This window comes from Musa acuminata, chromosome BXJ2-2 (assembly GCF_036884655.1).
Source record: "Musa acuminata AAA Group cultivar baxijiao chromosome BXJ2-2, Cavendish_Baxijiao_AAA, whole genome shotgun sequence".
Taxonomy (NCBI): Eukaryota; Viridiplantae; Streptophyta; class Magnoliopsida; order Zingiberales; family Musaceae; genus Musa; species Musa acuminata.
Window position 1 is genome coordinate 2836878 of NC_088339.1, and position 16052 is coordinate 2852929.

General features: G+C 39.8%; 1 protein-coding gene across 1 annotated transcript; it reads right to left on the bottom strand.

Moving 5' to 3' along the window:
* Nucleotides 1-1023: 1023 nt before the first annotated feature.
* LOC103973491 (probable glycerol-3-phosphate acyltransferase 2) lies at nt 1024-2893 on the bottom strand. The gene is made up of 2 exons (XM_009388067.3): nt 2201-2893; nt 1024-1895 (listed from the first exon to the last, which is right to left on the bottom strand). Exons 1-2 carry the CDS (start codon nt 2883-2885, stop codon nt 1024-1026), a joined length of 1557 nt encoding a protein of 518 aa, XP_009386342.2. The 5' UTR covers nt 2886-2893.
* Between the last annotated feature and the right edge of the window lie 13159 nt (nt 2894-16052).

Consider the following 16052-nt stretch of genomic DNA (forward strand, 5'->3'; position numbering starts at 1 on the left):
TATAAATTTATATTCACCATCAATAAAAATTCAGTTAGTCATTTTTTCTCAGTAACTATTTACATTATCCCTCCACCATCATGTAATATTCTTTGATAAATTAAAACTATTTAAATATTTTATTATATTTTTGTATCTCTTTATTTCTACTATTTATCTCATCTAATCTAATCGTAATATATAGGATCACCTAATCGTAGCATATAAATTTCTTTATAATAGTTTATTCCATCTTAAATAATTTTTTTTAATTTTATTTTCGATCAATATATTATCCATATTTGCTTTAAGGAAAATATATGCGCAATTTTATTTTCTAGTTTACGTCACCTTCTGCATATATGCGAAAGAAACGGATGAAATATCCACGGTGATTTGGAACCAAAGTGAGGAGTTCTGGTTTTTTTTTTGTATTGTAGTACACACCGAGGACTAATGATCCAACTTTTCTGAGGCAGACGAAGACAAAGTCAATCCTGAACTTATCTCTCTCATTACTATTGATTTATCGACTCTAGAAATTTGCACAAGAGGGTGTCAGAGACACATGTTGATTATATACATGGAGAATTATAGATGTGTCTCATCTATGGCTTCATCCACCCATTTGCCTATGTTCTTTATAGCATATTGATGTGTACAATTAATGGTTCTCTGACTCTTCTAAAGCTATTAACTGATTTCTGATAGCATAATAATTAGCTATAGATTATTTTTATATTTTATATTCTTTTATTATATTAAATGACACTCATATATGGATTTCTGAGACCTTTCGGATATCTTTATAAAAATAATAAAAATATATGTTAATCAGATAAAATCCATGCATTTTCTATCATCTTTGTCCTCACCACATAACAAAACCCTCTTGTGTTATCTTATCATTATGACTTGGTATTCTGCAGTGGTCTCAGAACAAGGAATGAATCCAACCATCTTTCTCTGATATAGACTCTAAACATCTGTATTTCTTGAAGCAACAGAAGAAAAGATCTATAATCCACTGATTTTGGTATGAGTTTATGAAGTGTGTTTTGTTTTGGAGTTCACAATCCCTTCGTTTCCTGCAAGCATCATATACTTGTCTTTCCTTGTCAGCGTGGTGCACTGGAAACCCAAAGCACTTGCGATCTCACGCTGAACAAGGTTGGCCACCTCGTACCTGCTGTTGCTGCTGCAGCTCCCCGTCGGTATGCTCCGCAGGAACTCCACGTCGTACTCCGGCCATGGGTTCATGAGGAAGTAGAAGGAATCCAAGACCTTGAGCCCGCTCGCCGTCGTGCCGTGGAACATGCCCACCCTGGTGGCCACAGCCACCGGCACTACCTCGTCGGTCAGCTCCATAAACAGTGGGCTGAACCTTAGCAGATAGGGTTCCCTGCACGTCGTCCCCTCGGGACACACCACGAGGTCTCCCTGCCGCAGCAGCCTTTCCATCCTGCGCCGGTCTTCCTCTTTGCTTCTGGTGAGTCTCGCTGTTCTGATCGGCGACAAGGTTTCCGATATGGGGCTGATGCTGTAGGTCACGGCGCCGACGTGCTTGTTGAGCGCCCCTGAGATGTAGACCGGATCGAGGAGTGTCCTGTGGTTGCAGACGAAGAGCTTGTATTTGCCGCCGTCATCGGTCGTTGTGGGAGGAGGGCTCAGGAGCCTGTTGGTCATTCCTGTGGCGGCTCCGATGGGTAACGAGATCTCGAAGGGCAAGAACACGAAGACGATGGATCGAAAGATGCTGAGGGAGATGCCGAAAGGGAGCCATAGGAACATGGCTAGCGTGGCCATGGGCGTCGGCCTGAAGGCCATTCTGCCGTCATGGAACAGGAGGGGCTTTGGGTATCGCTCTCTCGGTAAGGCATGCCAGTTCCTCTTCTCGGCTTCAGTTGCCACGTGAACTGCCTGCACTAAGAAGGATAGCGCATGACCAAAGATGTATTATAAGAGCTTCTAATTAGAATTGCATTTGCACTTGCTATCAACATGAGAGATGAGTTAGAGCTAAATGAAGATCAGAGATCCGGGATACGAGAGATTATAAATTCTAATATTTAATATATATTTTTAGTTTTGAATTATCTTCTCTATTATCACTTTATAATTTCTTGACATCCATCCTCTTTTCCAAAGATTCTCCAACACAAAGAACACTTAGCCTTACATATTATTACATCATATTTACTTCACAAGGTACAGATAAAACTCGCCTTGCAATAAGAGAAAAGTTGGTGCTGAGGAGAGTTAATGCAGCTTCCAAAGCCAAGAACGCCTCCATCCAACTCTTCTTCACCAAATATCTTCTCCAAGCTCTCCACGTTGCTCTCGTCCTCCATCAGCCCAGTGTAATAACCACCAAACACCTTCAACTCCCTTCCCACCACCACCTCCACCTCCAAGTACTCCTTGAGGAACACTTCCACCATGACTCTCGGCATGTTACTGACGCAGACCTTCTTCCTTGCCTTTCTCAAGATCTCAAACGCTTCCAACCCCACATCCTCTAACAAGTACTTGGGGAGGACTGCTCTCCCTGCCCTGAATTCGTCCTCCTTGATCCCCAAGAAGGACGCTAAGACCATGACTTGGAGGGCCACCTCTTGGCTTAAGCAACACAACAATGGGTATAAAAGCAGAAGTAGGAGGCCTCTTAAGACGCATCCTGCTTCTAAGGCCACAAGCATGAAGTAAGGGAAGGTGGGCGATGACCTCAAGAGGCCTCCCCCCACATCTAACACTACGGTTTTGCTGTGAAGGTGGTGGCGCAAAGAGACATTATTCTTTTCTAGCTTTAGGTGGTCTTTTCTGTGGAGAGATAGTAAGCTGGCGAGCTGACGGCTCAGAGAAAGGTAGAAGAAGAGCAAAGACTTAGAGAAGGCCTTTGAAGCCATTTGGATGATTCTTCTTCCAAAGAACGGGGACTAGCTTCTTTGTAGACAAAATCCCCATTTATAGAGGATCGATAGCTCCATGAGTATTTTGAATAGAGAGAGGTTCCTAAAGGATTGACTTGGCCAACTAGGTGAAGGGGACATGTGCAAGCAAGAGTTGACCTGTTCAAGTCTCAATTTGTGTAAAACGAAGCAGTTGTGCCAACTTTAAAGCTAATTTTTCCTGATGTCTATTGTCAATATCGCCGACAGAGAACTATTCTTCGTTACAGGCGACAAACATCCTTAAACATACGCTTTTCTTCAGTATTTGAGTATTAAGCGTTCATGGATGTATAGACCTCAACATATCCTCTACATAAACAAGAGTTCTTTTGTCTTCTAACCATCTTAGCTAGAATCTATAAATACATAAACAAGTTTGGGTAATACTCCCCTTTTCATCCATAAATAAAGTCAAAGAAGAGCCATCACATTCTCCTAATGTAACAACACAGAACTACGTTCCTTCGTACGAGATTAATTGAATAGAATGATGGATTGGTTGCGAAAGAAATCTTACATAGAATGAAATCTTAGCCAATGTGTGCAAATATATACATGTGTACATACAAGTGAATTGGTCAGATTTGGACTCCTGTGACTGTGATGAGGTCAACCGTGTTTGTTCTCGATCAGCAGCCGACGTGCCATCGTTCGTCACCATAAGTCAAATAGCAAATATTACGATCGCGGTGACAGGATCTAATACCAGTTTAGCGTGATTGTGTACACGGTCTGGTCCCCACGCTGTTGAAGCGTTGGTTGACCGCAATAGTTCGTTGGACCTGAGCCACGCACGTGACACACATTTGGGACAGCATCCTTCCGACGCGGCAACGTCTCAAGTCACGACTCCGAAGTGCCGTCCGTCGTGCATTGTGTCGTGACTTAAGCTACAATGTGATGCAATTCTCTCTTGATGTACTGCGATAGGACTCTTAAACGGAGGACAAATTGTGTCGGGTCTTTGTATATGGTATAATTCTCCCATTGAATTGGTTGCAACCTTGATAGGATTCTTCCCATGTCTAGAATCAACGAGTTGGTGTGTATGCTGGGATGGAGAGTGAAAAATGAAAAATAAGTTAAGGTTTATTTTAGCTTATGTGATTTTGGTCGTATACCTTTTAAATTTTTATGATTTATTTGTGTCTAAAATAACTTCTATATTTTCAAAAACATAATATATAAGTTCTTTATGTCAAGTTTGAGTTAATAGACGTTAGAGTTTATTTATGTTGACTCATAATAAATTATAACACATGTAATTTAAGTTTTTTTTTTTAATCTTCTAATGTCTCTTCGTGAGTGTGCTTCATCCTCATCATCTTCCGCTAGCCTTGCCAAGAGAGGTGGAGCTGCTCGTGTTAGGATCAAGAGCACTAAGAGGGGGGAGTGAATTAGTGCAGCGGAAATCTTTCTGCGATTAATAAAAACTACGTTCGTACGATAAAAGCAATTTCGGTGTGAAAGCCGATTCTAAGATTACTTTAACTTAAGATCAAGCGAGATGACGTTAAAGTAAATCTATGAAGGCAGTTTGCAGTTATAATGGAAATCAGAATATAAGCGCAAACTGAAATACGACGTTCGTACGATAAAAGCGATTTGCGTCTAAACGCCGATTCGGAAAGCACTGAACTTTGAAACACGTTCGTAAAAGCATAGAAGGCAGTTAGCTATTGAGGAGGTTTGCAGTAAAGATAAGATGCTCAAAGTAAATGCAAACCGAGATTTAGAGTGGTTCGGTCAATCTTGACCTACTACACTTTTGGCTTCCTCCACCGACGAGGTCACCGACGTCAACTAGAGGCCTTCCTTCAATAGGCGAAGGCCAACCACCCTTTTACAGTTTCACTCCTTTTGACGGGCTTAGGAGACAACCCTTACAGAATTTTCTCTCCTCTCTTTAAAGCTCAGAACTTGGAAGAAAAGAGGGAAAAGAACTTTTGGCCTTTACAACAATTTTGAACTCTAAAAATCACAGAACAAGATCAAGATTTCGGTGTATATTTTGTCTCCTTTCAGTGCTGAATGGGTGGGGTATTTATAGGCCCCAACCCAGTTTGAATTTGGAGCTCAAAATTGTCAATTCCCGGAATTCCGGGATCTGGCGATTGCACCTCCTGACTGGAGCGGTTGCACCGCCTAGCAGAGCTCGAAGACTGAGCCTCTGGGTGGTGCCACCTCCTGTCAGGGGCGGTTGCACCTCCTTCCAGAGCTCGAAGACCAAGCTCAGGCGGTGCCACCGCCTGACTGAGGCGGTTGCACCGCTCGGCCAGAGCTCGGAGATCGAGCCCAGGCGGTGCCACCTCTGTCAGGGGTGGTTGCACCGCCCAGTCTCGCTCGGAGACTGAACCCAGGCGGTGCCACCACTTGGCTGGGGCGGTTGTACCGCCCAATCTCCCTCGGAGACTTAGCCCAGGTGGTGCCACCTCCTAGCTTGGGCGGTTCAACTGCATGGCAGAAATCAGGGTCCGAATGGGTTGATCATTCGGCCCAATTTGGGTTTTTCAGGGGCCCAATTGCCCCAAGATTAAGTTAATGGGATCACCTCCCATTTCCAACTTAATCCTTCTGCTAACTACGATTTTTCCTAAGATATTTATTGCAACTTGCTCCGGTGCGTCAATCGCTTCTTCCAGCGAGCTTCCAGCGAACTTCCGACGATCATCCGATGAACCTTCGGTGATGCTCCTGCGGACTTTCGGCAAACTCCTGGACTTGCGACGATCCACTTGGCGAGTTCCAACGAGCTTCTTTTGGCAAGCTCATGGACTTCTCGGATTTGTTCCCGCAGAACCTCCGATGACTATCCGAACTTCCGTCGAACTCTCGAACTCCCAACGTGATCATTGTCTTGACTCCGGCGCACCTCTTGCTGCATATCTTACTTTCATCGTAGTTAATCCTGCACACTTATCTCAACATATAGATTAGATAACAAATGACAATTGACTTCATCATCAAAATCCGAGATTCAACAATCTCCCCCTTTTTGATGATGACAATCAATTGATAATGGAGTTAACCTTAACTCCCCCTGTCTATCTATCATACTTGAGATAAGTCATTCTTGAATTCAAAACCTTTGAATTAAAGAGACATATTGATCATTTAAACTTATCAATACTCCCATCATGATTCCCATCATGATGTTTCTCTCTGAAGATGATGTCAAGGCTTGACATTCATTTTCAAATTTTACATAACAGGTTTGAATGATGGTAATAGTAGCAATTCATCAGATTGTAAGATATCAACATGTAAAACTGCGAAGTAAGATTTTGATATCATTACATGATACAACCAAGGCATAATGCAAATTATAGTAATCATAGCATCAATTCATATATCTCTTGGTGATGCAAGCATGGCATTATGTATTTCTTGGTGATGCAAGTATGGCATTAATACTCATATATTTCTCCCCCTTTGTCATCAACAAAAAGCATGGTAATTGTGATAGCAGGAGAACAATAAGCAAATTTTGAGCATAAGCGTGATAGTTGTGCATGCCTTTACATGTTATTTTCCAAGCATATAAAGGAAGGCATGATACATAGATTGCTTTGAATACTTCTTCCTTTTTATTTATTATAATCTTTTTGCATGAAGGAGGAAGGCTATTTGTGATACCAGCTATTTGTGAGTTTACTTTGAGTGAAGTTAAAACCGATGAGAGATTAAATCATGCTTCATTTTTACAATGATCATGATATGTATGTGAAACAAATCTTTGCAAGTAAAAACACTATCATACATATTTCAAGATGGAATTCATAAGTAGGAATCATTTCATCAAATCCATTTCAGAAAAATATTTTTCATAAGTGTATGAGAAAATCCAATTTTTAGGATACCCATTGTTAAGCGAATCCGAAAATGAAATTAACACTTTCATTCATTCGGACAAGACTATGTTATTGATTTTCAAAAACAATCATGAAGACAAAACATGCTTATTGTTATGGAAATTTTTGTATTCAACACATAATTTCCAACATGTTATTTAGGCATGCAATGGAAATCAAGTGATTTGATCATTCAATAAAGTCTGAAAGATAATTTTAACTAGTTTATGTATTCGGACACATCAACATTCCTAATTCTCATCTTATGAAATCAAATTGTTCTTCATTTAGAGGTTTTGTAAAAATATCAGCTAGTTGATGTTTAGTATCAATGAACTCTATGATTACATTATGATTAGTAACATGATCTCGTATAAAGTGATGTCTAATATCAATATGTTTTGTTCTTGAGTGTTGTATAGGATTCTTCATTAAGCATATTGTACTTGTGTTATCACATTTAATGAGAATATTTTTAGGATGAATTTTATAATCTTCTAAGGTGTTTTTCATCCATACAACTTGTGCACAGCATGCACTTGCTGCAATATATTCAGCTTCGGTTGTTGATAGTGCAACCGAGTTTTGTTTCTTAGATGACTAGGAAACAAGGGCATGTCCTAAAAATTGACATGTTCCTGATGTGCTTTTTCTATCTAGTTTACAGCCAGCAAAGTCCGCATCAGCATAAGCAATTAACTCAAGATTCTTTGATTTTGGGTACCATAATTCTAGATTTGTGGTACCATTAAGATATCTAAGTATTATTTTAACTACTTCGAGATGAGATATCTTAGGGTTTGATTGAAATCTAGCACAAAGTCCTACACTGAACATGATATCTGGTCTAGTTGCAGTGAGGTAAAGTAAACTTCCTATCATGCCCCTATAAGTTTTTTGATCGAAGCTTTCTCCACTCTCATCGATTTCTAAGTTAGTGGAGGTGCTCATAGGAGTGTTAATAGCTTTTGAGTTATTCATATTAAATTTTTTTAGCAAATTCATAGCATATTTAGTTTGACTAATAAAGATGCCATTGCTTAGTTGTTTGATTTGTAAGCCTAAGAAGAATGTTAATTCTCCCATTAAACTCATTTCGAATTCAAGACTCATAGTTTTAGCAAAAGATTCACAAAGAGATTCATTCGTAGAACCAAAGATAATATCATCAACATAAATCTGAACAATGAGAAAATTATTTTCAAAATTCTTGATGAACAATGTAGTATCAACCTTACCTTTTGTGAAATTATTTTCGATAAGAAAAGAACTAAGTCTCTCATACCAAGCCCTCGGAGCTTGTTTTAAACCATAGAGAGTTTTAGTTAATCTAAACACATGATTAGGGAGGCTATTATTTTCAAATCCAGGAGGTTGTTCAACATAGACTTCTTCGGAAATAAAGCCATTAAGAAAAACGCTTTTAACATCCTTTTGAAACAACTTAAAATTATTACTACTAGCGTAGGCAAGGAGCATCCTTATGGCTTCTAATCGAGCCACAGGAGTGAAGGTTTCTTCGTAATCGATACATTCTTCTTGGTTGAAACCTTTGGCCACTAATCTAGCCTTGTTTCTAACCACGATACCATATTCATCTTGCTTGTTTCTAAAAACTCATTTAGTACCAATAACTAAATAGTCATTTGGCCTAGGAACAAGCTTCCACACCTCATTTCTCTCAAATTGATTTAATTCATCTTGCATTGCGATAATCCATGAATCATCTTTCATGGCTTCGTCAACACATTTAGGTTTAATTTGGGAGAGAAAAGCGGCGTTGGAACAAAAATTTTTAAGAGAAGAACGTGTTTGAACCCCCTTTGATATGTCTCCTAAGATTAGCTTCTTAGGATGAGCATCTACATACTTCCAATCCTTGGGTAAGGATGTTTCGGAAGTGGATGCATCCAAGTTGCTAGTTGGAGATGGGGTTTCATTTAAATTCAAGGAATCAAAATTAACATCATCATCAAAATCGTTTTTCCTGATTTCGGAAATCTCATTGAAAATAACATGAATGGATTCTTCAATAATTAAAGTTCTTTTATTGAAGATACGAAAGACTTTAGAAACTGAAGAATAACCAAGAAAGATTCCTTCATCAGATTTAGCATCAAATTTTCCTAAGTTATCATTTTCATTCAAGAAAAAACACTTACACCCAAAGACTTTAAAATATGAAACATTGGGTTTTTTGTTGTTCCATAACTCATAGGGAGTTTTGGTGAGTAAGGGTCTTACTGGAACTCTATTCAAAATATAGCATGCAGTATTTATGGCTTCGGCCCAAAAATATTTGGGTAGGCTATGTTCATTCAACATGGTTCTTGCCATTTCTTGTAAATTTTGATTTTTTCTTTCTACTACTCCATTTTATTGAGGATTTCTAGGAGTAGAGAAATTATTGTTGTATCCATTGAGTTCACAAAATTCTTGGAAATCATGGTTTTGAAATTCACCACTGTGATCACTTCTAAATGACGAAATCATAGAACCCTTCTCATTCTGAACAAGTTTACAAAACTTGGTAAAATATCTAAAGCATTCACTTTTCTATTTTAAGAAGTAAGTCCATGTGTATCTGCTATAGTCATCCACAATGACGAAGGCATATTTGCTACCTCCTAGGCTTGATGTAGAGATTGGTCCGAACAAGTCCATATGGATCAATTGTAAGGGCCTAGAAGTGCTTATTTGATTCTTTGATTTGAAACTGCCCTTAATTTGTTTACCTAATTGGCAAGCATCACATACATTATCTTTGATGAACTTGATATGAGGAATTCGTCTTACAAGTTCTTTAGATGATATTTGAGTGATTAGTTTCATGCTAGCATGACCTAATCTTCTATGTCATAGCCAAGCATCCTCATTCAAAACCGAAAAACAATTTCATTACATAAATCATTGATGTCAATAGTGTATACGTTATTTTGTTTCAATGCAATCATAGACATGTTTTTGTGTGGTTTTTCAATGATGCAAGCATTAGATTCGAATTTAATAATATATCCTTTATCACATAATTGACTAATGCTTAAGCGGTTATGTTTTAAACCATCAACTAACAAAATATCTTCAATAAAGAAGTTGGATTTGTTACCTATGGTTCCTTTGCCAATGATTTTACCCTTGTTGTTATCTCCGAAGGTGACATAGCCTTCGTCTATGCTAGTGAGCTTAGAGGATTGAGATGGATCTCCGGTCATATGCCTTGAGCATCCACTATCAAGGTACCATCTCTTGCTCCTAACTTGCGATGGTATAGATTTCTACAAGAAAGGATGATCTTTAGGTACCCATTTGCTTTTGGGTGCCTCAAAAATAGATCTACATTATTTATCCTATTGCATAGAATTTATCATGGTTCCATTAGGAACCCAAATTAATTTGTTTGGACTAATTTTCTTGAATGGACAATACTACGTTTTGTGTCCAAGTTTGCAACAAAAGTTGCATTTGTCTTGGTGTCGAACATGTAAGATGGGGCCTTTTATGAAGGTGGTTGGATTTTGGTGAGGACTTCTCACAAATCCGATTCTACTTCTTTTGGGAACGTGACCCTTGTTTGCAAGGATCATGTTCAAGGACTTGCTACCAACCTCGAATTTCTTCAAGGTGTCCTTAAGTAGCAAGTTTTCCTTTTGGAGAGTTTCTAGATCATGGCATTTTATGCATGAACCTAAACTATCATGATATTTAGCTTTTAACTTATCGAAATTACAAGTAAGACTATTATGCTCCTTTTTTAGCAATTTGTATTTTCTACTAATAATCTTGCATTCATCAAATAAATCATGGAAGACATTTAATAATTCATCAAATGATAAATCTGCATCTATTAAGTTCGTTACCTCCTCTCCGATGGCCATTAAGGCATTAAGTTCTTCAAGAGGGAAGTTGTTTAGATCTTTCGCCTCTTGAATAGCAGTGACTTTAGGATCCCAACTCTTAGGAAGGGATCTTAGAATCTTATTTACAAGCTCAAAATCCGAAAAATATTTTCCGAGTCCTTTTAGACCGTTGACGACATCCGTGAAACGGGTAAACATGTCGCCAATAGTCTCACTCGGTTTCATCTGGAAAAGTTCGAAAAAATGTAACAAAAGATTGATTTTTGACTCTTTCACTCTACTTGTGCCTTCGTGAGTCACTTCGAGTGTGTGCCAAATATCAAATGCGGTGGAGCTGCTCGTGTTAGGATAAAGAGCACTAAGAGGGGGGGGGGGGTGAATTAGTGCAGCGGAAATCTTTCTGCGATTAATAAAAATTACATTCGTACAATAAAAGCAATTTCGGTGTGAAAGCCGATTCTAAGATTACTTTAACTTAAGATCAAGCGAGATGACGTTAAAGTAAATCTATGAAGGCAGTTTGCAGTTATAATGGAAATCAGAATATAAGCGCAAACTGAAATACGACGTTCATACGATAAAAGCGATTTGCGTCTAAACGCCGATTCGGAAAGCACTGAACTTTGAAACACGTTCGTAAAAGCACAGAAGGCAGTTAGCTATTGAGGAGGTTTGCAGTAAATATAAGATGCTCAAAGTAAATGCAAACCGAGATTTAGAGTGGTTCGGTCAATCTTAACCTACTCCACTTTTGGCTTCCTCCACCGACGAGGTCACCGACGTCAACTAGAGGCCTTCCTTCAATAGGCGAAGGCCAACCACCCTTTTACAGTTTCACTCCTTTTGATGGGCTTAGGAGACAACCCTTACATAATTTTCTCTCCTCTCTTTAAAGCTCAGAACTTGGAAGAAAAGAGGGAGAAGAACTTTTGGCCTTTACAACAATTTTGAACTCTAAAAATCACAAAACAAGATCAGGATTTCGGTGTATATTCTGTCTCCTTTCAGTGCTGAATGGGTGGGGTATTTATAGGCCCCAATCCAGTTTGAATTTGGAGCTCAAAACTGTCAATTCCCGGAATTCTGGGATCTAGCGGTTGCACCTCCTGACTGGAGCGGTTGCACCGCCTGGCAGAGCTCGAAGACTGAGCCTCTAGGCGGTGCCACCTCTTGTCAGGGGCGGTTGCACCTCCTGCCAGAGCTCGAAGACCGAGCTCAGGCGGTGCCACCGCCTGACTAAGGCGGTTGCACCACTCGGCCAGAGCTCGGAGACTGAGCCCAAGCGGTGCCACCTCTATCAGGGGAGGTTGCACCGCCCTGTCTCACTCGGAGACTGAGCCCAGGCGGTGCCACCGCCTGGTTGGGGTGGTTACACCACCCAGTCTCGCTCGGAGACTTAGCCTAGGCGGTGCCACCTCCTGGCTTGGGCGGTTCAACCGCTTGGCAGAAATCAGGGTCCGAATGAGTTGATCCATTCGGCCCAATTTGGGTTTTTCAGGGGCCCAATTGCCCCAAGATTAAGTTAATGGGATCACCTCCCATTTCCAACTTAATCCTTGTGCTAACTACGATTTTTCCTAAGATATTTACTGCAACTTGCTCCGGTGCGTCAATCGCTGCTTCCGACGAGCTTCCGGAGAACTTCCGTCGATCATCCGATGAACCTTCGGTGATGCTCCTACGGACTTCCGGCAAACTCCTGGAATTGCGACGATCCACTTGGCAAGTTTCGACGAGCTTCTTTTGTCAAGCTCATGGACTTCTCGGATTCGTTCCCGCAGAACCTCCGACGACTGTCCGAACTTCCGTCGAACTCTCGAACTCCCAACGTGATCATTGTCTTGACTCCGGCGCACCTCCTGCTGCATATCTTACTTTCATCGTAGTTAATCCTGCACACTTATCTCAACATATAGATTAGATAACAAATGACAATTGACTTCATCATCAAAATCCGAGATTCAATAGCTCGAGGAGTAAGAACTGTGTTGGGGATGATGGGATAAAGGGGAAGAAGGATGTGCTAGATGACGATCCTGAGGCGGAACCTTATGAGATCCGACGACCTTGATCCAATACTCGACGGATTGGTTCTTAATTGGGATGGCGGCTACTTCATATAGACCATTCATGGTGGTGGAAGACAAGTGCGCATGGGAGTCGCAAATGAGCGCCGAACCGATGCCTCCTCATTTGGCAACATACAAGGAGTGTGAGGCAGCATGGGTGGACAGTTGTCTCCTATGTTTCCACTAGTGCGTCCATGATGTGGTTACCTTCCGCTTCCGCTCGTTAGTAGGGCCTATTTAGCGGTCCTCTAAGAAACGGGTAGTTAGAAGCTTCTTAGATGACTATTGAATAGGTCCCATCAACGAGCGAAAGAGGAAGGTAACTGCGTCATGGACGCACTAGTGGAAACTTGAGAGATGGTCCTTTGCCCGCGCTTCCTCGCACATCACCAAATGAAGAGGTGTCGCTTCGGCGTTCGTCCATGACCCCATGTGCACCTATCCTTCACCACCGCGAATGGTCTGTATGAGGTGGTTGTTGGGAAATCTAGGGGTGACATAACATGCACAACGGAAGAATATAAAACAAAATTTCCAAATTTTCCAAAGATATATTTGTCATCGTGCGAAGATTGGTGCACAAATTCTATGAAACTTAAAACTACATATATGAAAGATTATGTTACCTAGGGAGATCGTATATCCCTAAATCCCTGAAGATCTCTTGGAGAGGGTGAAGGAGGTCAAGCGTCCTCTATAGCGATGATCCACATAGCAAGGCTACAACGATTCTCCTCAAAACTCCAAGCCTACTATTTGAGGAGGAGAAGGAAAGAGAATAGGAGATGACAATCGAGAGAGGCTCTAGCCTATGGACCATTAGTTCCCTCCTATATATAAAGGTCCCCTGCCAACTTAACTCTAATGGATCCTACCCTATTGGGTATTGGGTCTCCATCCAACTACCCAAGCCTCTTAGATTAGTGGATCTCTATCTAATAATCTCTCATTGGCTCTTATTAGATCTCATCCATATGATCCAATAATTTAGGGACTAATTGGATATCCAATAAGATAGGGGCTCCGATAAATATCTCATATCCGAACATCTACTTATTGCAATACCTACCATATGTGTGTGACCCTCTATGCCTAATATTTAGTTAGTCGTGAGTCATATTTGTCAGAACTCCTTCTGACTCAATGAATTATTATCTCCATAATAATTCACTCGACTCATCAACTACGGACGTACTAGACCACTACGCCGTAGTCCCTAGACGATACAGGAGAATCTAATCCATTGGATTTATTTGTCCTCAATTACTATATACATATAGTCCCTTATCCATCTAATATCCCAAAGACCATATACCAGGCATGGTGCTGTTAGACCTGTACGGTTTCTACTCAAGTCTCGCTCTAATCGGATTCTCCCGGAGGACTCTTTCTTTCTCAATCCGAATGACCTTGGCCAAGGATTTGTTTGAGTAAGAATATATGAGATATTTCTCTCATGAAACCAAGACCATATGATCCTCTATCGATACTCAATAGTCCTCATAAGGTTGGCTACCACTCCCAATGACTAATTGTGCTAGATCTGGAACCTTCAGACTTATAAGTTCGGTATCAAAGAGTGGAGCACTCATACAGAATATCTTTGGTATCTCAAGTCTAAGAACCAGATACATCATTAGGACTACGGAATTATCGTCTAACAATAAGGCATCATCAAACATCCACTATTATGTAAGCGGATCAATCAGTAAACTCATTCTCCAATGAGCACCTGTACTATATTCATAGTGTCCCCACACGAGCAGCTATGAGACTAGCTGCATCCATAATATGGATGGGTATACAGTATACCAGTTTGTTCGGTTATCTCGATGTCCCTCTTGAGTAACCTATGATCGGGATTATTTAGGATTTGTATTTAAAGGCGAATCGGTCTCATTATCGTGATCTCATCACGATCTGATTCCCATTGAATAGATCCAAGGACATCATAATATATATATGTGTATATGTAACAATAAATATAAAGTGAGAAAATATCAAAATATAATAAGCAAAAAGACTGCGTATCAAGTCACATGTGCCATCACTCACGTGATTGGCTTGTAGGGCATCTATGACTAGCATTGGTTGCCATCGCGGTTGATAGGAGGCACTTCCCAACTACAACTTTAGGTCTTGTGATCCCACAACCCCATCCCGGCCATCGCCTCCAAAGCCAATCCGTTGAGTGTCGGGTCACGGCCACCCAATCCCATTGGGTTCCGCCTATCATCTCTGGCACATCCTTCTTCCCCACCATCCAATCATCCTTAGCATGGTTCTTCCTTCTCGAGCGGCCTCACCTCTCCCGATAGGGTCGACAAAGGATGGCGAGGATGAAGCACACACGCGAAGAGGCATCAAGAGATTTAAAAAAAAAAAACTTAAATTACACGTGTTATGGTTTATTGTGAGTTAGCATGTTGGAAACAGACTCTAATGTCTATTAATTTAGACTGGACGAGAAGTGCTTATATGCTATGTTTTTGAAAATGTAAGAGTTATTTTAGACTTGAGTAAACCATAAGGGCTTAAGAGGTCCATGGCCAAAACCACAAACTCTAAAATGGACCGTAACCCTTAAAAATATTTTTAAATAAAAATAAAATAATATTAAATAAGAGATAGAACAAAGAATACATATAAACTATTCTCATGTTTATTCTTTTTACTTCATGACCTATAATCTTATTTATAAAACTTAATGGTAACTATCTCATCTTCTCATATCATTCATGATTAAGTATGTGAATTATCTTTTATGATAATAATTTCTTTGATCATGGATCACTTAAGTGTAAACTACTAAAAGCATGATTAGAATTTTTTAGAATACGATGATTACTTAAGATAATTATCTATGAATTAATTCTCAACACTCTTTCTTGATTCAAGTTATACATATCAATTTGAGACATCAAATAAATATGCTTTTGAAACGGAAGTGATCGGTGAGAATATCTTCAACTTGTTTATTGTAGTATAATATTTTATTATTTTGGCTCCACTTGCTATAAGATTTTAGATGAAATGATAGTGTATCTTTATATGCTTTGTTCTTTCATGAAAGGTTGAATTTTTCATCATTACACTTGTGGCTTTGTTATCATAAAATATTTCAATTGTTTCTTTTTATTTATGAACAAGGTCTCCAAGAAGCCTTCTAAGCCATATTACTTAACAAGCTGATGATGTTGCACCTACATATTCTATTTTCGACATCAATAAAGCAGTTGTTACTTCTTTAAACTCTAAGATATAGGTCCTGATTCAATGCTAAAAATATTGCTCGAAGCAGGGATTTAAATCTTGAATCGTATTGCCTAGTACGAGTGATACGTA